The sequence below is a fragment of the Nanorana parkeri genome, unplaced genomic scaffold (assembly GCF_000935625.1).
Source record: "Nanorana parkeri isolate BGI_ZX_2015 unplaced genomic scaffold, ASM93562v1 scaffold64, whole genome shotgun sequence".
In the NCBI taxonomy this organism is placed as follows: domain Eukaryota; kingdom Metazoa; phylum Chordata; class Amphibia; order Anura; family Dicroglossidae; genus Nanorana; species Nanorana parkeri.
Window position 1 is genome coordinate 1,681,283 of NW_017306332.1, and position 25,579 is coordinate 1,706,861.

Here is a 25,579-nt window from a genome sequence, read left to right on the forward strand (position 1 = left end):
TGGAGAAGGACACATATAGTACATGATAAATACCTATTGTGCTCAAATTGGGTGTTACCTAAACACAACCCAAATATCAACACAATGCTTCCTTGGCTTTGAAGTCAAAGGTGTGTGATGTAGAAAATCAACCAATAGTGTATGCAAATCAACACCAAACCCACCTCTATTACATTTCCTGTTCTTTCTCTACTGACACTTACTTTCAGATAAAAATCACATGTATAAAGTATTATTCCTGACAAGGACCTTTAAATGATCATTAAGAGCCACTGAGGAGTTACTAGCTAGACTGCATGTTATGTGCACGAGTAATCTCACAGTTCTGTAACAATAGCTGGCATCATAAATAGGACAAGCTCATTTACAAGGGATTATCACAGTATGAATGTTAAAACATAATAATAATATTAATATAATGCACACGGTATCATCACAGTATCAATATTATTCAGACACTTTTTACTTTTGTAATACATAATAGATACATAATAGACTTATACTGACACAGACCATGTAAAAAGTTAAACATAATTAACAACACTTTCCTATAGAAACTAAAAATAAATATATAACCGGACAAAAGGACACTAAAAACATTGTGTGCTTGGCATTTATATACAAAAGGCAAAGTATGTTGCTGCACTAGTTGCTCGGTAATTTTAGAACACTGTTTGGGTTGCTATGGCACCTGCCAGCTGGAATGTTGCTAATGACACTGATATTATGTAGAAAAATAAAATTAGCAAGACCGCATATAGAAAAACCTTAGTAACTGCATAAATGGCAAATCCTACTGCCGGAAAATCATGAAAATCAATGTACGTTTGAACAATAAAAAGGTCCATATGTCTTTGAGCATAAATAAACAATAGAGTGACTGTATTCAAAATTCATCTTCTAACTTGCTGAATGAAGTCATTTGGAATATCTCCAAACAGTTGACAAAGATGAGAGCTCCTGTCAGCTCCCTCCACTGCCTGGTGACGGGATATTTCATCTTGTCCAATGCACAGTGCAGGTCTTGTAGCACATCTCTGTAACTCTCGCCATAGTGAGCTGCCCAGGTATAGAGAAAGTCAAAGGCAGGCTTCCACATCATCTGCAAACATATATTAAAATTAAAGTAGGTGTCCAACGTAGAGTAAACCTGTCATGAATGAGCTGCCATTGCTGACCTACATGAGATAATGCTGGTTGTCTGACTCTTATGCTTGCTTACTGGCTTTAATGCTTTTTAAGTCACTGGCCTGAAACAAGTATGCAGATCAGGAAAGGTAGAGGGAAGTCCAAAGTTTTTGTCTGCATATTTACACCGGGTTATTGACTCAGACACGGTCAACATGGCAGTCAAACAACTAGCATTTTAAGGAGATCAATCGTAGTAGCCTCTGTTTCTTACATGACAGGTTTTCTATAATACATTGTAGAACATCAGGACATTGTTATAAAAATATAAACATTTTGCTCAGTTCCGCCTCACTCAACTGAACCTTTCTGTGGTACACATGGGTCTAAGAGGTGCAGATGCAGAGTGTATAGTAAAAGGAAGATTGAACTGTTGGTGGAAGGCTTTGTGAGTACTTCATATCAAGCTGCCCTGGCAAGGAATTGTCTGTAGAAACAGTCCTGCTCACTGGCAGTAAAACGTTTTGTGGCCAGTATGTATTTCATAAGTACAAATGTGGAAAGATTTTGTCATTTTCATTAGCGCTTTGATCTTCTGTACCCGAATGCCCCATTCGCTTAATTAACAGATGCCAGCATCTTCCAGAGCTGGCCATACACTGGCAGATTTTTGTACAAATGTTTAAATGAAAACTTGCTTTAGAACATTGGTTTTAATATTCACTTTTGGAGGTCATATTTTTCCTCACCGTCACAGTTAGCAAGGGGAAACCTATCTAAAGAAGCCCCAGATAGCAGTAACAACCTGCAAGGGGCTCCTGTCTTTTCCCACATTATCCTGTACACTTTAATGTTGACTGACTGCACTTTCTAATGTTGGCCATACACTGCTTTTTTTTCTCATTCAGCCCTTGTTCTGTGAAGGATGGGGAAATCACTTTTCAACATTCCTTGGTCCTGATATTTTCTATGAGCTACAGGAAGGGATGGACACCCAATTTCTTCAATTGAGAAGTTTTGAAATGCAAACATACCCTTCAATTATCTGCATGGAAAAATATAAAACAGCATGTGATTTCTTTGGTATACCTGTGGACCGACTTCTCCGGTCTTTCCTTGATGAGGGATTTCATATGCTTCAATCTGTTGCTTTGTAAGTCTGGCTAGTTTCTCAGCCAGCTCCCTCCAACGTATGCCTAGCTGCACAGCGGCAGTCAGAATTACTGTGTCTTGTGTTAGCCGAGCTACTAATGCTTGACAGTCAATCTTCAACAGACCCTACAAACAGATTGTGAAAGTAAATATCACATCAGCAGATGAGATAAGATAAGATTATAGGATTGCAGAGCTTAATTTTAGGGTGATGTAGAAAATCTGGAGAAAAGCTGAAAGAGTGGGGGCAGTGTTATATTCCTGCTTTGACTTGCTAACTCACAATAATAAAATAATATAACTAGTGGCATTTCACCAGCAATATACCTGATTGCTTGTTAGTAGTGGATGGCTTATGAAAATCCATTAAAATGCAGATGTTGTGGATCTTATCTTTTCCGGCACCTCTCCCCTGGGGAAACTTTATGTGTACAGGCTAGAGTAGCTGTCATATAAACATGTTTGTGATGATCTTGTAGATAGCTTATTGAGTTGACAGCAGTTGAGTAAATAGTTGATTAGCTGCAGCCACCAGCCAGGAAGTACACAGCTACACAGCTATAGTCCCACAATGTAGAACCACACAAATACACAGAATACCCATCATGCTTAAAAATATAATTGCCCATAAAATAGCATCTCACCCTTCAGTGCTATGAGAAACTGTTCACATATAAGAATCTATGACTTGAGAGTGCTGAACAATCTTTGTCTAAAACTCTGTACTCTGTATGTCTGAAGCACTTAGTATACACATATACAGTAGGTGACGAAATAAATTCTGCAAAAGTGAAGGCTGATTTTATGATTTGAGTTAGTTTTGCTCTTGAACACATTTTCAAAAAACTATATGGTATTGTTTAGTTATACATTTGAGAAATTGTGTATTATAAAAGTTGAAATTTACACAATAGGAAATCTGAATCCTTAGTTGCAAATGGGGTCCAATGTATTCATTCACTACACATAATGGGTAGATTGAAAATACACAACCAATGGGACAAACATCAGACATTAGCTTTTGCCAACTTTGTAAGACATAAAGACTTACCATAATAAGTTCAGAGTGAAATTTTCTCTTTTTGGAGTCAGCATGGCAATCTTCCTTCAGCTTTTTCACCAAAGCAGCAACTCTATCAGACTCTTTTGCAAGAAGAGTGTGATTAAGATCATCCAGTGACAAATGTGAGTATCCAAGGGCATCAGCTAAGCATCTCCAGTCATACACTTTGTCTGACACATTTGACAGAACCGATGAGTAGATGTATGTTAATTTTTTGAATGGTAGCGCTATCTGTTCCAAAAGCATCTTAGTTGAAAAATGGACATCCGAAAAGTCAATGACTTGCTCTCTAGAAATTATTTTGACATTTTTACAATGGACAAGACCTACTTTCCCTCTCAAAACACCAACATACCACTCTTTAATTTTGGTCTGGCCAATAGCCTTTACTTTATCTTCACCAAGAAGCGCAATTGTGTCTCCTTTAAAATACTCCAGGAAGTAGTCAATCTTTTGCTGACGCAAAACAGTCTTTAAAGTCACGGCAAAGTTGTTGATCTTCAATGTTCTATCTTGAAACTGTGGATATTTAATAGTATGGATAACTGGCAGAACGGCTGTAGACATTATTTCCCTGCGTTTTTGTGAACGAGTCTGATTTGTTGGTGTAATGTGTATTTTAGGTGCAGGATTTGGAGTCTCAACTGTAAATTCTGATATAGACAAAGACCTTTTAGAATCCTTGACCAGGACTGAAAAAACAAATGGGGATGCTTCTTGACCTCCTGCCAATGAAAAGGAAAACTGAGTCCGAACTGTTTTGCCTGTCTTTAACTGTGGTTCTTTGATTTCATTATTATTATCTGCTGCTTTCACTGAAAAATTGGAGTCACTTGAATCAAAATCAACAAGCACATCTTGCATATGATCAAGAACAAACTGATGTTTTCCCCAGAGCTGGAAAACTAGAGGTGGCATATTTTTTCCCCGTCGTTTAATGTCATCAACTGTAAGTTTGTCTGGAGTATAGTTGTGTCCCAAAACTGCTAAGACTGTAGTGAAGGCTGGGTGGATATGTTTTGGTCCATACACTGCCACTGTTATACTCTTCTGGATGTAATTATAAACAGATGTAACTGGGCTCTGAGATGATTTGGCTACAGCTGCACTTACTATATAAGTATCATGACTCAGAATAGGTAACTTGATTTGTAGTATGTTATTGTAAATGTAACCATATGGGATTTTTTCAAATGGGCCATCTTTGTTGTAGCTATAAAATGTTGCAATCTCTGTCATGACTTGGCTGTATGGATCGTTCTTTACCTCAGCCGTAATTTTCATTTCCAGTAAGAGCGCCTCAACTGTATTAATATTACTTAATGTTATTTCCAGAAAAGGACTAACAGTAGTTGACATGTTACTGTTGAGAGATACTGGTGGATCAAGAAAAGCTTTTAAGGAGATGTCCTGAAACTCACCAGCACCTACATGACCTTCAGGGACATGAATGGTAATATCAGAGTTAGGAAGCTGCACAGAACCACCTTTGTGATCTACTTTGCAAACTATGTGTGTGTCTGTAGCTTGTGTTTGTGCCCATCCTGGGCTCTGGCTTATAACGTCCAAATCAAGACATGATCGTGTCAGCTGCCTGTGACTTAACCAAGCCATCTTATAGGCTTCCCGGTCATTTTGTAGCCATTCCAAGTCTGGAGCCAGAATCTGGTCATCAATTATTGGTCCATCGATATCCTTAACATCTATAACATCCAAATAGGATACACTTTTAGATCTAGCAGATCTGTTTGCTGGTGAATTTCCCAGGAAATGATCTATATCAAGTTCATCCCCAGAACTTGATATTGAATTTCTTTTGACTGAATCCCTAAACAGCATGTACGGGTCCTCTTTTAGGATAGACACGTTAGTTTTTGAACATGTATTAGCTTGAACCACATCATCCAAGAAAGGGTTGGATTCAGAAAGTCCATTCCAAAAAGGGTTAGCATGCTTTGCCGTAGTCTGGGCATGGTCATTAAACACATCAGACCAGTCAATAAGAAGATCAAATTCCTGTCCTGTTTTCTCTGTACAATACAAAAAAATAAAAAAGTTAAATCAGCAAATACAGAACTGAAACAAAAATTAAAGTGTATGTAAACCCCTTTAAACAACTTATTTTACTTGGTCCCTTTGGTTTCTTAAAGTGAATTTCCACATTTGCAGCCACATTGGGATAACAAATACTTCATATGTGTTACATGTTTCTATTTATAGCATAACTTAAAAAATAAATAAGCAAATACTTATATTTTTAACTGCTCTTTAGTTGTATACAAATCCTAACTACCCTACCTAATCCTACAAATCCTACTCTGTATAATGCTAAGGAGTGTAGAGTTAACGTTTACTATAATTAATCCTGTCTTTACTGTGCTGGCAGATCTTATTATCAGTCATCTTTTACCAAATATATTTTACGATAGCACTGGGTGTCAAATTGTGTTTGCGTGCACTAAAATTAATTTTAATGTTTTTTTTTTGGTAAAAATATCGATTTGATAAACATTTATATCGTGCAACATAAAAACATGCAGCTACCATTTTTTCTATTCTGCACGGCCTCAGCTTTCAGAAAATTCTGGGGGTTTAAAGTAAATTTATATCTAAAAACTCAGATTGTAGTATGTGTGTGTAAAAATTACACAATTGCTCCGGTACTAAGGTGGTTAACTGAACAAACTGAAGAGAGAAGCTGAATGGTTACTGTAGGCAACTGCTCCAGATTCTGTCAGCTTCAGTTTTGATAAATTCTTGCAAGGAATAGAAAGACATTTCATGCTGTGGAAATGAAAATTTTATTAGATTTTTTAAATAAATTTCTAAATGTATTTCTAAATTAAAAGTGAAATTATATAATCATACTGTAGGTACAGTCAAGTGATGTATATTGCAAGTATTTATATGCCAGCTGAGATGTAGCATGCTCTACAGATAGTACTATTCTGTACATAAGAACTTACAAAACCCCTAAACATGAAACAAGAGGACCTTATCAAATAAAGACTAAAGCTGGTGTTTGCATAGCCTTTCAATTCAGTGATTGCTAAAACCTGGGTGTCTTTGACCATTTAACTGGCTTGTGCAGCCACAGTATATCCAACTAAATTGCATTAGATTACATTACAATTGAGGTGAGTAAAGGAAAAGCTGCAAACCACAAAAATGGACATAGTTGCAAGCGGTATTTACTGGATACACTTCTATATAACATCCTATGCCCCATACCCATTGCTACATATTATTGCACAATTGCATATCATATATCTTTTATGTCCCTGCATTTAGAAAAATTAACATTTAAACGTTCTATGGATTTAACAATGTCAATAATTGTATTTACATGCATATTAATTTTCTATTTAAGTCAAATTCTATGACTGACCAAATTAGGTGAGTCATATTACCTGAAAAAAATTCTTTAAAACGTTTTATCAACCAATAAATTCAGCAAAAGAGAGCTTTCAATTCCTAATAAACCTTAAAAAAATATTAAAGTCAAAGTCTTTTAAAAGCTAATGAAATCACTTACAATGGATGCTGCTTCTTGATGTTTAAAAGTTTTACCTTCCTGTAGAATCACCTGAGCACTGGTCCTGATATCCTGTTTTGAAGTGACTCCTTTCTCAAGCAGAGCGCTATGCAGTCACCCTTGTGTGTGCTAGTAAGCTGTGTGTGTTTCCACAAACACACAGACACAGCAAATCAAGCTACTACCCTCCCCCCTGGCCCCCTCTCCTCCCTCCTCCAAGCTAGTAGATGAACAGTTGGAGTCTGCACTGTCCTTTGTGATCTTGTACTAGACAGGAAATTCAGGAAAGCTGAGCCTAGAGACTTGGAAGCAGCTGTTTAGAAACATGACGATTGTAAGTGTTTGGGCAAAAATGTAAAGCAATTCTTTGCTAAACAATGTATATTTGTGGATTCATTATTGAAAAAAATGTGAGAGTTTAATACTACTTTAAACTGCACTTCATATTCAAGGTTCCTAACATCTAGTTGGGTTAAATAGTAATTGGAATCTTTTTCTGAAGCCCTAAATGATTACCTAATACATTGTCAGTCCAAGGAATATATTACATTTTATTTGCCTGAAATCTCCCTAAATCTTACCAGTGGCTTTTCCCTGCTCATGCTCATCTTGTCTCCCACCGACAGCAACCTCTTTTCCTTTGCAACAATCTGGAATCTCTCTCCACAGCAAACTTACAGAACACTCTTTTAGCATACTTTAAAAGTTCAGCACAACTTCTTATTATACCTACTTAACGCTGTTCTTTTTTGCATGTGTTTTCCCACTATTGCAACACCTTGTAAAAATGGTGTGGAGACATTCCACTCCAATGTAATGTAATGCAATGCAATATATTGTCCTGACATGACAGGCGACATTAATTCTGGTGTATCAGGTCCCAAACAACATATATATGACCAGAGCCCCTGCCATAGAAATGCCATTACTGACCTGATAGTGGTCCTGAATGTGGTAATGAGGCCAGTTAATAGTTTTAATCTATTTTTCAAAGCCAGTCAATGCACACTCATATGAAAATATGTAACAGACATCTGTTTCTTAAATGGAGTTTAAGGGGTAAAACAAAATGTGATTTGCGTAGTTTTAATTTCCCCCACTAGGAAATCTATAAGTTCAGTAACTACTATTCCAGATAGCAAGTTTAAAGAAGAATCTAATTAGCAAATGCAGAGTCTAAAAGTTTAAACTTCCAAAACATGGCAATCCCTACTACTCTATACTTGAGGCAATTACATTTGTTTTAAAGCAATTTTCTGCAATTGTAGTTGACTTTCATGCATAAAATGTTGTCACTGACGGCAATGAACAATTATTTTAGGCTTAATTAACTAGGCTATAACAATTGGTTATTTCAGCATTGAGAGCCAAAGAGTACTAAACATAACAATGATACAGCTGAAAAAATCCTTATGGCAAATGGCATGCATTATAGTTATAAACATTTTTTTATATCAGTTATGTTGTTGGTCAATTAAGCATATAAAGTGATCCCTGTGTTGCCTGATTAAGACTGCTGATGAAGCTACCTTGAGTATAAGAATATATATTTACGAGTAGGTGCCAAAAATGTATGGTCCTGTTGATTTTACCTACCTGAGTACAAGTGTACTAAAGCAAGGAATTTAATAAGATTAATAGGTAAAAAAAAAAAAAAAACTTGGATGAGTTTAGGTATGGAAGTATGTGTAAATTATTACCAAGTTTTGAACCGGATGTCACAATTCTGGGGTGTAGACCTCAATACAACCGCTTTGCATGAGAGTGAAGTCTAAGGGATAGCTGCTGTTCTGCCAGGGATCCCCTCACCAGAGTTTAGCTTAGCTGCAAGCTACCCCCAGGTGCAATAGGTACTAAGGAATGCAGAGGAGGGTAGGTGTCCTGAGAGCTGTAAAGGTGGCTTTCTAGAAACTGTAGTGAGTAGTTTAGATATAACTAATACTTAGACATCTGCAGCGGCTAAACATTTGTTTTGTTTCGGATTTCGTTTATTTCATTTTTCGGATTCGGGTCCAAAGTTGAACTCGTTGCGGGAATCATATTCGTATTCGGATCTGATTTGGAATTAGTGTCGGATTGGGACGAATTCCTGAAAATTCAACTTGAGGTGGGATAGCAGAATTGGCACATTTGTAATTTCTGGTTGCTGTGCTCTAGTCTTTACTATTAAAGGGACATTAAAATCCTTTTCTTAATTTGTTTTTATCCGTTTAAATGTTAACAGTGCACGCAAAGGATTTGGACAAAATTCGTTCCAAATCCGAAATTTTGGATTCCAAATTCCGGATTCGAAATTTCGGATTCGGATGCGTTATATTTCGGAAATTCTGATGCTCCAAATCTACGAAGTTCCGAAATTTCGTCCGAATTTAGATTCGGAACAAAACGAATCGCACATGTCTAACTAATAGCACTGATTGCACAGATATCGCAGGTGGTACTGGAGACACTGGAGAACAACGATGGAAGCAAGGTTGCACTAGTAGTTGGTGCAATGGTAGCAAAGTTCCACTGGTTCAAGGATGAAGCAAGGCTGAACTGGTAGCTAGGTACACCACCGCCTCACATTCCTTTCACCCCACCCAATCTCCAGATTCCACAACAGGCCCAAGCAACTGTTTTTCAATAAAATAGAAATGTGGCCCTCAGATATGGGTGTGTAAAAGAGAAAATGTAAATGACACCAGAAATTTTTTTTTTTTTAAAGCCTTGAAGGGGAAAAAAATAAATACATTGTTGTGGGTGATTGTCCTAGAGCTGGCTATCAAACTTGTTGGATAGCATTTTGAGGCAAATTTAAATACTGGAAATTTGCAGGAAATTCATCATTGGAAGCAACCGAAGAGTTAAAGTTCATCTCCAAATACAAACTTAGAAACTTTTTCAAACTTAATACTTTCTAAGGGGTAAGCCTAACCTGAGATGATCCGAACGGCATATGTAGGTTGTGCCTACTAATGAACTATTTAGTAAGTACAGTTCAGAGGGAATGGTTACATTAGAGCATATCTTTTAGAGAGGGAGAACTTCAGAAATGAAGTCATATCCACTATTTTGTGTTAAAATGTTCCAATGTATTATTATCAGAGGGTAATAGTTCCTCACACGACATATAGTTGACTGTAGTGGTCCACAATAATAGTGTGGTATAGTGATAGTGTTCCAGAAAATGAGGATGAGTGATGAAGTAACAGAGTAAGAGTTCCTTTTGATAACGTCAAGAGACGAAACGCATCAAGGGAACGAACTGCCTTCTGCCTCTTACAGCTGAGGATTCTCTGTATACGCGATTGAAACCAACGATCTTGTAAGTGCAATTTTTTATGTGTCTTGGACGAATAAACGTTTTTTTACTGCACTTAGACACCCTCCCCTTTTTTCTCCATATCTCTCCCCTTTGAGATAAAGCAGGGGGATACTGCCGATACAACGGTGTGGCTTGTTTGGATTGAAAGGGAAGGAGGGAGCTGCGCTTGACTCACCCATCCATGTGGGACTGAGGAGGCGGATGATTACTGCGTTAAAGAGACTGCTTGTGGAACATAATCATTGCTCAATATGAATATAACAGAATAGGATCCTTGGCACATTTGATGCCTCAAAAGAAAGGAAAGTAAATCCACCTTCCTTCTTTATAAAAAACAGCCCTTGGGTTCATGGACGGACATGTTGTTTTAGCATAGCTATTTATACTTTATACTTGACACTTGTCAAGCCACTTATATGTTAACACATGTATAGTTTTTTTTAAATGTATTATTTAAAGTGAATCATGGATTTGCACATTTGTATATAATCATGTGCATCAGCAGAGGGTTTGATGTTGGGATATAGATTGGTAATTTAGATCACGTTATATAGATATTTATGTAAATATACTTAATCATTATGTTCACTAATAGGAGGTGAAATCTACTCACCAATCTTGAGAGATTTTGCACAGTTAGACTGAGCGCAACATATATAGCACTACCAGATGGGATTTATGCCAGACAAACGCATCTTTACAAACACTAGGAGCTTGTACTTAAACATGCATGCAATACGGGAGTCTGATGAATCCAAACGTGTGGTGTCATTCAACATTCACAAGACCTATGGGAATACTTATGCGCAGCACTGAACAAAATGGGGTTTGGACCTGAATTCATTAAATTAATAAAATTACACTGGCGTGGTAACGTGGGTGCGCACAAACAAATTAAATTCTCCCTTTATCCATTTGTAATGGTGAACAAGGCAGGATTGCCACCTGTTACCATTTTTCTTTGGGCTAACAATAGAACCAGTTGCGAATCTAATAAGACAATCAACAAAAGTCAAAGGTATTACCCAGGGTAGACTGGAGGAAAATCTTTCTGCGGATGACACAATAATTTACTTGGATGGGAAGATGCACTGACCTTCTTAACCGTTAAGGATTATTGAAGTATTTGGTACCTTTTCAAGTCTGAGGCCCCAGTCACACCCAAATGTGAGTGTAGCCAGGGGATTTAGAGACTTTTTTTCCCGCATGTGTGCGTGTGTTTCTCCACTTGATGTGTAGTACAGAAACAGAATCATATGTTTTTGGTTCCATCAAGTTAAATGGGAGCACTTGAAAAAAACATGGATTTTACACGCATGCTTATGAGCTGCGTGCGATAGGCAACAAGCGACACAGTGCTCAGGTGTGATCAGGCCCATTGAGAATAATGGGATTCTTCATCTTGAGTGTTGTCGCGCTTTGGGAATGGCTCACCAAAATGCTCAGCAGTGAATGGGACCTCAAAGTTAGCCTAGAAAAATGTATTATATTCCTTATTGGACTAACCATGCATCTCTCCATCAGATACTCCATTCAGTGTATCAACAATTTTAACATTTAAATACCTAGGGATTTTGATCCAAAACTGTGTTACAGTAAATCGGATCCTTCTAGTCAAATCTATGGCAGCCAAAATTAAAATGTGTCAATCCCTCCTACTGAACCTAAGATGGCAGTTAAACCTATTTAAAAAGATCTATCTTCTAAAGTTTTTTTTACGTCCTACATTCAATCCTGGAGTACAATCCTAATAAAACACTTTTTATCCATACACTCCTTTCTTTTCTCGTTTATCTGGAATTAGTGCCACCCATTAAACAGACTCAGTCTCTATGTGCATAAAGACAGTGAAGATCTATCAGTACCAAATTTTCAACATTAATGTCTATCAGTGGCATTACAGGAACCATATAAAGGGCTGAAAAATCAATTATTTAGATTCCACCTACATTACTATAACAAAAATTCACCTCTAGACATAGGTGTAATAGTATGGTTAGGGCTGAATTTCCATTTTGGGCATCTGTAGGCACAAATGGAAATATGTTTAGCCTGAGCTGGTGTCCACACCTGCTGCGGGACCCGTCGGTTTTCACATATGCAGAGAAGGACCCCGGCGTAGCTTAATGCTGCCCCAAAATGCCTGTCTGCATTAGACAGGCGTTTTACAGGGCAGCCTTACACAGCACCTGGGTCCTTCCCCTGTGTTTGTGGAAGATGGTGGCTCCTGTAGGTGCCACTGGTTGTGGCGCACGAGGGTGCAGAATTATGTGCAGAACGCACCCTCCTTGTTATTGCCGGTGTTGTATCTTGACACAACACCGGAAATTAGGCAGAGTAGGTACCTGCATGGTGCCCCTCTATGGAGGGCACCTGTAGGCACGTGCCTATTCTGCCTTAAAGGTAAATCTGGCCCTGAGTATGGTATTATGCTAAAACCTTGCCCAAACGTACTAAAATGCAAATTTCTCCTAATACTATGATATAACCTGCACTTAAGAACATTGTAAGATTATGCAGATGGGCTGCGGTGAGCCCAGAGAGGGATTAAATATGTTTGTCAATTATATTATATTATGCTTGTCTCTTTTGAAGGCCTGAAAATTACTTTCAATTAAATAACTCACTTTTATAGGTACCTCATTCATTGACACACTGTTCCAGCTCAACTGGCATCATAGACTCTGATTATAAAGATTTCTTCTCTTGAAGGTCAACTTAGTGCAACAACTATCCCTAAAAAGGTGATGAGCATCGGCCATTTTCTCTAACAGACCCCTGCCCACACTGATAAAGCCTGATCAAGGTGACCGATTCCCATTTCTTCCCATTCCTTATCATTTAGGAATCGTTTTCTAAAATTATTAGGGCACAGGATTTTCATTCATAAATTTTACTTAGGGTTAGGGTTAGATTATACTATGCTTCTTAGAAAAATACACAAACTGGGGTTGAGTCTCTCGGCCCAATGCCACTGCTGCTCTACAACATAGATGTTCTTCATGTCTTTTGCTCTTGTCCTAAACGCTCACCTTACTGCCAACAAATACACCATTTGCTAACAATGACTCTGGGCCTTGATCTGTCACATCTCATGGACCTTTACTTCCTTGCCAAATTACCAAATCATATAATAGCAAAACACCCCAAACAGCTAATATGGCTACTGGTCTTCCATGCCAGAAAGATAATTTTACTAAAGTGGAAGGAAGCGGCAGCTTCGGACATAAAAACCTTTATTAATATTATCACTGGCACTTAACCCAAGTACAATCAACTCTATATTACTTGGGAATGCCTAAATAATGGTTCCAAAACTTGTACAGGTCCTTAAAAACAATTTAAGTGAGGCTTTGAACTAAGTTGCTCTAAAAGTGTACTACTTGTCTTTGACTTCTTTATAATAAATGGGTTCCTTGGGGGGAATAGGTAGAAACAAATGTGTGAATGTGAGTCAGTGAAAGGTGCAACTTTGTACTAAAAAGCAATCTTAAATAAAACACCTTTCAAAAAATGTCCCCTTTGTTGTTGACAGTAATATGTAACTACACTGCTTATACCTATATTTATACATTACTTAACACATTAGCCAGTATAAAGACTAGTCTTTATCAAAAGAGTACATCAATTTTACAATATTACCAGCACTCTAGTTTTACAAACCTGCCAGCTGGTATAATTGGAATTGAACTGTTGCTACATTATGGTGAATTGTACAGCTGACGACAGAACAGACAGAGCCAATATATAGGCAACTAATATAGAGTACCAATGATGCAAGCAGTTTTTTGTGTCACATTTCCATTAATTGTATCCAATCTATATTAAATATTAGATTTTGTCTTTATGGATGCTGGCAAGGAAAGAACTCACAAAAAGTTATCTGCGCTGAATATATCATTAGAGCTGGAATGCTGTTATACTGCAGTGTAAATTCATTCCTACCCTTTTAAAGTTAATCATTTGTTAATAACAATGTTTCAAGGAGAGCTTTAAAGTCCACTTACAAAAATATGATTACTTTAAAATATATTTACTAAAAGAAGTTAATAATTTAAACACAGTGGAAAACATTTATAAAACAAAGGCTGGATCTGGGCATATATTTTCCTTTTTATATTTAAAGTAAACCTGTGGCCAGGTTATGGACATTTAAGGTTTCATAAATTCAAGACGCAAATAAGCTTTAAAAAAACAAAAACCGTCCTTCACCAGTGTAACTTGAGGCAATGTGGAGCAATTCATCTTCCGAATTCATAACAGAAGCACTGAAGTCATTCAAGTCTTCTCAGGCACTTATTTCCGCTTGCTCCCCATACCCAGAGCCTCTGCTGTGTTTACATTGGAGATCGGAAGGTTTACTAAAACTATGTAGATGTTTGATGTCCAAAGTTGGGCCACTTGAGTTTCACTTGAGTTTCACTTTAAAGTTTAGAATTATACCTTTTGAAAACATGTGAAAAGTAATTTCACATGTGTGTTTTCAATAAGGTAACAATACAAGGTCACAATTTGATTGCTCATTAGGGCTTGTTCACACAATCTTCAGACCAGGTCTCAATCGTTTTCCACTCACAAAAATGCTCACGAAAATGTGCAACATGTTTTTGTTGCACATTTTTGGGTATTTCCAATGAAATCTATGAGAAAAGTGCTTTTAACTGCCCAAAGAAGCTCCTGCATCTTTTAAGGCGTCTGGCGTTTTCCTGCTAGGCGTTTTTATGCTCAGGTGTGAACCAGGGCCATTGAAAATCATGGGATTACTTGTGTTGGGCAGTTAAAAGCGCTTTTAGAATTGCTCAAAAGGTGTGAACCAGGGCTTAGAGCAGTATAACATTTTGGTAGATAAACCAAAATGAAGGACAGTTCCTGCAAAAGTGGGACAGTTGTGAGTTATGAATCAAAGTATAAAAAAATGATTAACATTCATGAGTACATAGTTCTGGTGCATCAGCCAGAATAGTATAGCAGCCATAACTACATTGTACAGTCATAGAATGGCACAGGTCAGTAGTGAGATTACAGTTTAGATGCAGAATAAGTCAGGATTTTTTCAGTAAACTCCTATTTTCAGAATATAAAACTATCGACATATAAGACAAATAGGATATGATGTTTAACACTGAACTTATTTTAAAAGGTCAATTTACCTTAAATGACTTTAATCAAACTTCTGATATTGAAAAAGGCATAAATATTCTGACAATAAACATTACTTGGATAACATAATATATAAGAGATTTCACCTGGTTTGCTTGTTTGCACATTCGGTCCATCCAAATCGATTAATGTTCCCTCTGATTTACTTCTTGAAATGCCACCAGAACGAAAAGAATGGAGCCGTCTTGACATTGTGCTACAAAAATATAACAAGAATTAATGGAAAACCACAGACAATGTTTTATATGAGTTGTGACGAGATTGTCACCTAGTTGATAAGAGCGTGACTGTTTTGATCTAAGTGGGCTTTGGGCTGGCTGGAACAGCGCTTAAAATTTTCTTAACTTTTACATTTTAAATAGGCAAATACAAATAAAAGGTACCACCAAGAAAGTTACTGTATATATAAATTATTTTAGATGAATAAATCTTTAAATAACCTTACCTTTTTCAACCATTATTATTTATTAATTCTGCTATTTAGCTTGCATTTATTCTCAAAGTTTCCCAAAATTCTGACACAGAAGCCTCATAACTTACATAGGTACATAGTTAATATGATTGAAAAAAATAATTACTTTGATCAAGTTCCATTTCTCACAACCCCTGCAGCTTTGCTGCAGAGGGAGGATAAACAAAAACGGTTGCCAATTTTGCCACTCAAGAGAAAAAAAAATCCTTCCTGACCTCAGGTCAAATCAATTCCATGCATCAAAATATTGCTCTCCTAGACGTAAAACCATCATCCTTTCTTTTTTTAAATTCGATTATTGTTTTTGCCAGTAGTGAATCATGAAGCAAAGCATTCTGTACCTTAAAGTGGAACGAAATGTGCAAAGAAAAAGCTAGCAGGTAATTTCAGTGTTAGGACTTAGCATGTTCCTTCTTGCTAGCATTTTTTTTATTGTATACCGACTGTGGTACATATGCAGTGCAGTGTACACTGTCAGCAAGATGCCATGAGTAGTTGCTGTATGTATGGAATTGCATAATTAGTGGCTGCTCAATAAAGAAGACACCAGGCTGTAGGAAGAATCAGGGAAGATGAATGCGGTAGCAATAGAACAGTAACAGGGAAAGCATACCTTGCATTGATGTAGGAGACCAAACTAGGGGGTAAGTTAGCCATAATGTTCAAGCATACTTTGCACAGATGACTTTACGTATTCTTTAACCACTTCTAATGTATCCTTGGCAAAATGAATGCAATAATCTTCTTTCTCCTGTGTCCAATATTTGCTTCCCATGTCTGGAATATCCTTTGTTTAGTCCTTGGTATAGCTAATTAAGTCTTTATACTCGCCTTGTATATATTTGAACAAAATAATTATGACTAAGATGTCTTTTTTTCCCCAATCTAAAAATAAAATGTTTTAAATTAATGCCTGCCTTGCTCTGCAGTACTTTCATGTCCTTTTAATAATGATGTCCCCAAAACTGACCCAACATGCTTATGTGGCCTTACATATCATTTATACAGAAGCAATGCTATATTAACATCACATTATTTTATACATTGTTGTACATTCCATATGTTACAAATTGTTTTGTTAGTCCTAAACAACGCTAATATCTATGATTACAAGTCCTCCAGTATACAGTGTAATTTCACTATATATCACTGCACAGTAGACATGTGCGATTCGTTTCGTTCCGAATCGAAATTCGGACGAATTTTCGGAAATTCGGACATTCGGATGTATCCGAATTACAGACATAACGAATGCAAACGAATTTCCATTTCCGAAATTCGGTAGCGTTTGTACGAACGTTCGTTTGTTTTCTGTTCTTATTCGTTTCTTATTCGTTTCGTTCGTTGGAGCAAAATATTTTTTCCCCCTCAAATGTCACTGTTGCTGCAAACGAACGAAACGAATAAGAAACGGATAAGAACAGAAAACGAAACGAACGTTCGTACGAACGCTACCGAATTTCGTCCGAATCCGAATTCCGAATCCGAATTGACTTTCACACCCGAATCCTGAAAAACGAAATAACACAAATCCGAATTTAAAACGAAACTTAACTAAACGAATTTTTTGGCAGTGCACATGTCTACTGCACAGCATCTATAAGCAATCAATGCTTTGTCATTGGCTGTAGTTTCTATAGCATTCAGCATCCAATACTTGGTCATCAACTACTTAAATTCTGCTTGGTTTTGGGCCCTTAACTTTGCACTGTGCATCACAATTTTCTCCCAGAGCAGAGAAATAGTTACAGAATCCCTTCTTGAAATTTTTATGTAAACAGTCATTCACACTGTTTATGGGTTTTAAGTAGCAGTTAAAGCAGTAGCATGCAGTTGGGATGATCCATCAAATTTTAATACATTGCCACCGCTATGGGATTTAAATGAGTTTTTTCTGTAAAGGATGTATTAGTCACTATCTAAAAACATCAGTTACTAAAGCCTTGTAAGCCAGAAAGAAAACTTTCACACAAATGAAACAAAACATTTACAGCTTTGGTGTACTTTTTGTTTTTTTTAAGGAATTGAACACTAATAATGCATAACAAATATATTGATAGCAGTATCCCTAAGGGCCACAGAAATATTGAAATGACTACCGTCACTGACCATGCATATCAGGATGATGCTTCAGCCAGCACAAATAAAAATTAGCAAACTTTGAGGGCTCATTAAAGCCCAACTCCACCATCCTACCCCAAGTCCTCCACTCTCTGGAGCCCCTTCCCTCTTTCTCCCCCAAAAGGAGGCTTTCAGATGTCTTCAAGACTTTCACATAATGCCGCAGGGTCCTCTTACTCTCCAGTGTTGGGCAACCCTCAATCATGTAGAGAGTGTTGATGACATCAGCACAGAGAGTGGGTTAATGGCCCCATGACACCCTTCATTTACAGAAAGTGGGTCACTGGGCAGAAAACCACCAATGCTGGGTCACAGAGAAATGTGTCTATGGAACGTAGCATCAGAAAGGAGGTAGTTATTGATGCCACAATTGCCACATACACTATGCTAAGGGAACATTTCCTTGCAAAGTGAAAATGAATTTGCAGATTTAACAGCCTATTTGCTTTTAGTAAATCACTATGATCTCACCCTGGGTAAGCTCTAATGTCAGAATAGTGTTACAGCTTTCCCAAGGGTATGACATCTCTGTCACCATTCCCCCATGTGTCTTAGCAATTGGCCGCTCATGCCCAAGCAGTGCGGATATATTTGCATGTGTTTTACATGACAGAGACTGATTTACCACCAGTGAATTCTGTGTGAAAGTCACAAAGTTTGCTTTATAAATATCCCGCTAAATGTATGCTCCCTGAAAAAACACTATAGATTCACTTTAAGTATAATTGTTATGATTTGAATACTCCTGGCAAGTACAGTATAATAAGTTCAGAAAGCACACACCCTGCAGCTGTCCTATGACATCAAAGTATAAAAAAATCATGTCAATCCAGTTTATAGCATAGAGCAGATGATAGAAGGCCACACCACCCTGTAAGGTGTCTCCGGCAGAAAAATAGCAATGCACCAATATCTCTATTTTATATAATGATATGATCTAGAAAGAAACTCATGCCTTGAGTCTACAAATAAAAATCAGATCATTACAGCCTCATAAACAGAACAATAAATACAAATAATTTATTTTACATGGTGAACTTATATTTTCTTGCTATCACAGCATTGATTGGATACAAATTATATACAAGAGACATTATAAAGACTGTCATTCAGAGGTAGCAAAATGAATACGTTGATATGTTTTAGATTGGGATAAGCTATTAGATTAGAATTAGATTTGGCCAAACTGTTACACATTTGTCAAGGTGAAAATGATCATAGTAAAGCTGGCCATGCACTATGCGAATTTCGGCCAGTTCTTGATAAACCGGGCCAAAATTCCTACAGTAGGTGCCCCTGTTGGCACCCTTTCAGTCAGCATCCCTCGATCAGCTGATCGAAGGAGCCAGTTGGAAAATCTTTGAATGATCAGAGTGGGCAGCCAATCAGATGCCAGCTCTGTTTGGGTATTCTGGCCAGCGGCCGTTGTCAGAATACAATGAAGACAGCGGGAGATTCCTCAATCATAAGCTCATAAGCGTTGGAGGAATCTGTTATATTTTCGGCGTTCAGCCACTAGGTTGAACCAAGAAAAAATTACACTGTATGGCCTGTTTAGGATTGCATTTGTAATTTCATTTATTCAGCAAGGAGACCAAGTTCACGTTAAAATTTGGTTCTCAATACATGGTTCACTTATGAAATGTCTTGCTTATTTGCTTTACCCTTAGACAGCATAGGCTTCACATAGCACTTTTTCATGGTACAACATCTCAATTTAGCTTATTACTAAAAGTACCATTGAGCACCATTGAGAACCATTTAACCAATGAACTGGTGATAAATGTATGTGTGTGACAGTTTACATTCCGTTTGGCAAACAGTAAGAACTGTATATCTATTGCAGGGTAAGATAACTATATCTGTGTGTGATTACTGAGAGTTCTCGGCATTACCCTACAGTCGCCTGTCAGATACAATCTTTCAGATTCCCACTGTTATTTTCTAGGGCAGGTCCTAATCTGATTATTGGCTGTGGAGATAGAATGACAGTTTTTGGCACTAACTTTCTTAATAATTCTCCCATGTTATGCAAACTTTTCTACTCAGCTATTTGGAACTCTAAATATACTGTATCAGTGTCTCAGTTTCTGAAGCTGGAAGGGAACACACAAACTGACACACAGAATTTGTTACCTGCGTTCATCCTGCTTTAAATCTATCTAAAGTCAAAACTTTTTTTTAGCATTGGATAAAGTATTGAGGGGTTAAAAAACCATCAGGTGTTTATTCTCTGCTTCGTCTCAGGGGATTTACCCTCTTTGTTTGTCTTGGTGACCACTGTCTCCGATAAACAAAGTGATATGAAAATTAAAAATTTTACAATTGTCACTGTATAAGAAATCGCTACAGATACAGTTACAACTGTGTAAGAGAATTTCCTTACTTAGAAGAGATTTGCTTTCATCAGGGGTGTTGCTAGACCCTGGTGCCCATGGCTGCTGCTTAGTGTCCCAGGTCTCCTTTGTAGTAGTTTTTGCTGTCAACAAACTCACATTTTTTGCTGAATGTTAATCTGAGATGCTTTGTAACTCCTACATAAATTGTCTTAATTTCATGAGAAACAGCATATTTCCAAGTACAAATACTTAGAATTATGTTGGGTGGACTATTTAGAGAATCTGGATTTTTTAATGGCTGGGATTCTATGTTTATCTTTACTTCCCAATGTGAAGGACAAAGCACGAATGGCTAAGTACTAAGGGAGTATATCAAGACAGAGGGATGATTCCTAAGAAATGAATGGCAGCAAAGATTAGATGAAGAGAAGAGATTATATAGAGGACTAGAAGCATACACTTGTCATTATGCTATTGTGCATGTACCAGAACATTTCAGCTTAGGTGCTCATGGTCTTTTAGGACCCTAGCAATGCCCCTGTTGTTCATTTCCTCTTCTGCCTGTAGGGCAGGAGGGCAGGAAATGAAGGGAAACTCTCCCTAGTGGAACACAGACCCATGCGCCACTTAAATAATCTGTGTAGAGGTACCATTAAACTTAATCCATACCACTCCTCTTGCAATCCAATCTAACAGTACCAGATAGTTGGCTTAGCCAAAAGAAACAAAAATAATTCTGTTAGCCAAGGTAGGGATGAAAGTCCAAAATCCCACTGGGAGATTTACTTTCACTTACAGGGACAATGGTGACTAGGACAGGAAGCAAGTAAAAATCTTTCCAAATGTGATCCAGACAACAATACAAAACATTCATGAGATTGGATGGAGGTTAGCTTTATCCTTTGATGGTGCATAGTAGTGGTTTGTTGTTTTCTTAACTGATATTAGAATAATATAAACTAATGATAAAAAAAAGATGGAAGCTGATGGTTTGCCAAAGGTTACTTTATTTTTCACTTCGTAGTACGCAGTTTCCACCATCCTTATTGAAAGAAGCCATATATGTGACTCCAAAAGAAGACTTGAAGATAAATGTGAACATTGGCTATGAATGAATCACTGGAGGGGAAAGGGTGATGGAAACAAGTGGCTCATTTGTACATTAGTTGTAACATTGATATGCACAGTGCAGTGCGCCTTTCTTAAAGACAAACATTTTGCTTGAGTGTCAGTTAGCCCTGAGGCAAGTGATGCTCATGAAAGCATTTAGTAAAGTGGAATGCCTCTTCCCATCTCTTCTGCATAATTCATGAACAGGACTTAGAAGTATATTGAATCCTCAGAGCAAATACAGCATGGGTCTCCGTGTGAAAGTGTTACAAAACACATTTACATTATAAGTAAAAAGTATAAATTGTTTGACATTTCTGTTGTAGCAGACTGCGCTTTTAAAATATTAACATACGAATGCTTTATTCATAATTTTCTATATGCACACAAGCTATAGACTTCTTGGGAGAGTCTAGAAAACTATATGCCATTTCTCCATGCAATATAAACAAATTACCAATTTATACACATGTCTACCATTGCCTTTAATCCTATGGCTGCTTTTTTAAATATATATTTAAAAAATTATATCTCTTTTCAAGAGATGTCAGAATTGATCACAGACAACCCGACAATCAGTCCCCTATGATAATAAATCGGTTCAGGTGTCAATGTAATCTGAGGCATCAACCTTGAACCCATAAAAATAGATTGTATAGATTGTATAGATTGGTAAAATTATGCAATAGTGTCATAACTTCTCTCGTATGTAAACTTAAAAGGAACACATAGGTCTTTTCATATTTTTTTTTAGCTATACACATAGTAGAAATCAGCTTGATATAAATAATATCACTGTATATTAATGTTCCAAAACTTTTGTTTCCATGTGAAATTTATAGCTACATATGAACATGCAGGCAGCCAAATTTGCTCATCACATATACCAGCTCTGCTTTCTGCTTTGCAGTGGTACACAATAATTTGATTTAACATACACCGTCACCTTGTCTACTTAGGGGAAAATGACAGCGTATTTGCTAAGGTCCCGCTAACACTAAAATCCCCAGTCTGGACTGGTGTTTGGAAGCAAAGTGATTGATGGCATCATTTCCTCTGATATGTGACAGTGCTCAAACCTAGTGATTGGCTGCTAGTTCTGAGCACTTTACATGTGAGGGGATTATATGTTTGCCCCAAAGCATGGGGCACAGTTGTTGGTTGCAACAGAGAAAAGAGCAGTGAGCCAGTGCCAAGGTGAGTACCATACTCCTTCTCACAATTTAGGTCGGTGAGTTGGCCAATTTAGGGCAAAGTAACAGGTTTCCTTAATAATCCTGCCCATGTGCCTACACTTACCTTCTAATTCTTTTCTTAAAGCTCCATTCAAACGATGGGGCAAAGTTAAATAGGCACTGCTGGCATGGAAGAATCCAAGTGTTATTTTACTACATGGTGGCAGGGGAAAAGTTCTGACCTGGAGCACACACAGATCGTATTTACTGTGGGCAAACATGGAAGAAAACAGAAGATAGATATAAGCAACAGGGAGTGGGGGAGTTAAATGAACTTTGCTCTGAATAGGCACAGTGCAGGATCACTTTGAATGGTTAATCCACCACTATGTTATTGGAGCATAAGAGAAAGTTGGAGCACCACGAGGAAATCCACAATCATGATTCTGGGCAGATCTAAAATTGTGGGTTGCCTCTTTCTGAGTTTTTTATACTCATGGGCTATTCTAGCAGATCAGATCTCTTGCTCTCTTTTCTATTACCATTTTTTTTGCATCTGACTTTGGTCTGTGTCTCCACACTTATGCCTTGTCAGCTGTTTCCCTGTATCTATTTAGGGGCTCTGCTCACATCCCAACCCCTATTGTTTTCTGCTTTGACCTTGCATGATTCCTGTGCCTAACCTGTATTAACTTTCAGCTTCTGTTCCTGTCTGAATGTCTGGACTTGCATTTGGTATCATTTTTCCCCTGCTTGCATCTCTGCCCGATTCTCAGATTATGCTTGTTTGATGCCTGTCTTGACCTCTGGTTAGAACCTGCCAGGAGGTGGTTGAAGATGCCCAACAAGGATCATGCTCTAGAAATGCCTGGCCCACCAGATGATGAAAATGGATTTTACTACAGAGTAACCCTTGGAGTGCAGCCCCAGGGGACTGCCTGCATTTCAAAAGCTAACGGTACAGCCATGAACAAATGGAGTATTGGTTGTGAAGTAGAACTGTAGTCAGGTTCTATATTGAAGGATCCGTATTGAAAGATCCTGCACTCCAACCTTTGTCTGCACCTGTACTCTAGTACAGTTGATCTGTACTAATCTATGAAATCCATGCCAGTCTATCTGTTTTGGCTTGAGTACCCTCTACTATCCGATCCCTGCGTTTCTAATTTGTAAGAGTTTCTAAAAGCCCCAGATATGGCTTGTAGTTCCCTACTGCCCATGACACTCAACCACAAGAAGTATGCACATATTTTGTGCAGACAGTGTCCTTGGTGAAATTTAAACCCGGGATTGTAAGGTGAAAGTAATTACTACTTAGCCACACTCACTTAATAACACATGCACTGATGAAAATAATTATAGCAACAATTACACAACAGAAACTAAAGTAAAAGCATTCCCTTGTCTGTCAGAACGAATAATTGCCCAACAATATATAGGTCAGCATATTATGTTGTGTGCTGTAGAGTTGTATTGAAAAGGTTATACATTATACCAACACTTATTCTGGTTTTTTTTTCAGTCAACTACTTTTATTTGACAACCGTTTGTAAAAAAGAAAAAAAAAAAAAAGAGAAGATAATATTTGCTCTATAATAAAGTATGGTGAATCATTAAACAATCTTATGGAATTTGGTGGAATCACCATCTACAATGTTTCTGTTACTATACTCCACAAGAAATTCCAAACTAAAACAGTTGGTAAAGAAATCAGTAGGTTAAAACCAGATATTAAAATATCTAATGTAACAGTAAATATATATACATATACATATACACACACACGCACACATATATACACACATTATATATTTTTTGCATGCCTTACATAAAGCTGTCATTGTCAAGAAGGCACAATCACAAGATAGCAACAAGGCAGTGTATCTTCAAATGCCTAGCTTAAAAGGAGAACTATGAGGTGAGTGCTTTTCACTCACCTCATAGTTCTAGCCGACCTGTGACAATGAGACTGTCACAGGTCGGCTCAGTAGATCGGGAGGTGAGCGAACATATACCGGCGTTCGCTCACCTCTCGATCCTGTCACGGCTCTCTGCCGTGACAGGGGAGGGGCTGTATTCCCCCCGCTCCGATCCACCAGCGCTGACTGGCGGAACGGACGGGGGAGGGGGCGGCTACAGCTGGCTCTGCCTCTAGATAGGCAGAGCCAGCTGTCACTCATGCAGCTGGGCGGATCTCGACATCGATGTCGTGATCCGCTCCGGCTGCGGCGTCTCAGTATACCGCGAGCTGTAGCTCGCGGTATACTGAGCTTAGGGTAACGGGAGGACGCTAGTTTGTGTCCTCCCGTTACCCTAAGGAGAACTATGGGGAAAAGGCCCAAGTACGAATACCAACACTTTTCCTCAAGTATTAGCCGATATCAGATACCGCTACCTTTTTTTTAGTGTCATGTGACAGTTTTTTGAAAACAATATAGACTAATGATTTTAGGACAGTGGTGAAGTGCCAGCACCTGGTACCAGCTGCAAATGCTGTGACCCTGGTAGTTCTGCCGCTGACTCCAAGCTGTACAAGCTGTAGAGGGATTACAAATCTCAACAATACATTATACAACAATGCAGAATACCACCAGCTATAGAGGACTACAAATCCCAGTGATGCATTTTACATCAATGCAGAATAATATGAATCTACATACTTCATGTCTCCAGTGGAGGATCTCAGGTGTCTGTGTGGGGTCTTAGGAGAGCTGTGCGTGGTCTCAGGAGGCTGTGCAGGGTCTATGGTGGGCTGTACAGGTTCTATGGTGGGCTGTGCGGAATCTCAGGTGGGCTATGCTGGGTCTATGGTGGGCTGTGTGCTCTATGCTGGGCTGTGCAGGTCTATATTGTGCTGTGTGGGGTTAATGGTGGGCTGTGCAGGGTTAATGGTGGGCTGTGCAGGTTTAATGGTGGGCTGTGTGGAATTAATGGTGGGCTGTGCAGTCTCACCCGGGGTCCTGGTCTGTCTCAGCAGGTGTGGGTGGTGAGGAGGAGGAGGAGATTAGCCGACGCTG

The 25,579-nt window shown here is 38.1% G+C and overlaps 1 protein-coding gene across 1 annotated transcript in view; it reads right to left on the bottom strand.

The window, feature by feature from the left end:
- Nucleotides 1–252: 252 nt before the first annotated feature.
- Nucleotides 253–25,579, bottom strand: part of MACC1 (MACC1, MET transcriptional regulator) — a 40,096-nt gene continuing 14,769 nt past the window's right edge. The window contains exons 2-5 of the mRNA XM_018576334.1: nt 15,432–15,541; nt 3,332–5,373; nt 2,218–2,406; nt 253–1,102 (exon numbers count right to left, since the gene is read on the bottom strand). Coding sequence (XP_018431836.1) covers nt 887–1,102; nt 2,218–2,406; nt 3,332–5,373; nt 15,432–15,537 — 2,553 coding nt within the window. The 5' untranslated portion in view covers nt 15,538–15,541 and the 3' untranslated portion in view covers nt 253–886. The remainder of the gene's footprint in view (nt 1,103–2,217; nt 2,407–3,331; nt 5,374–15,431; nt 15,542–25,579) is intronic.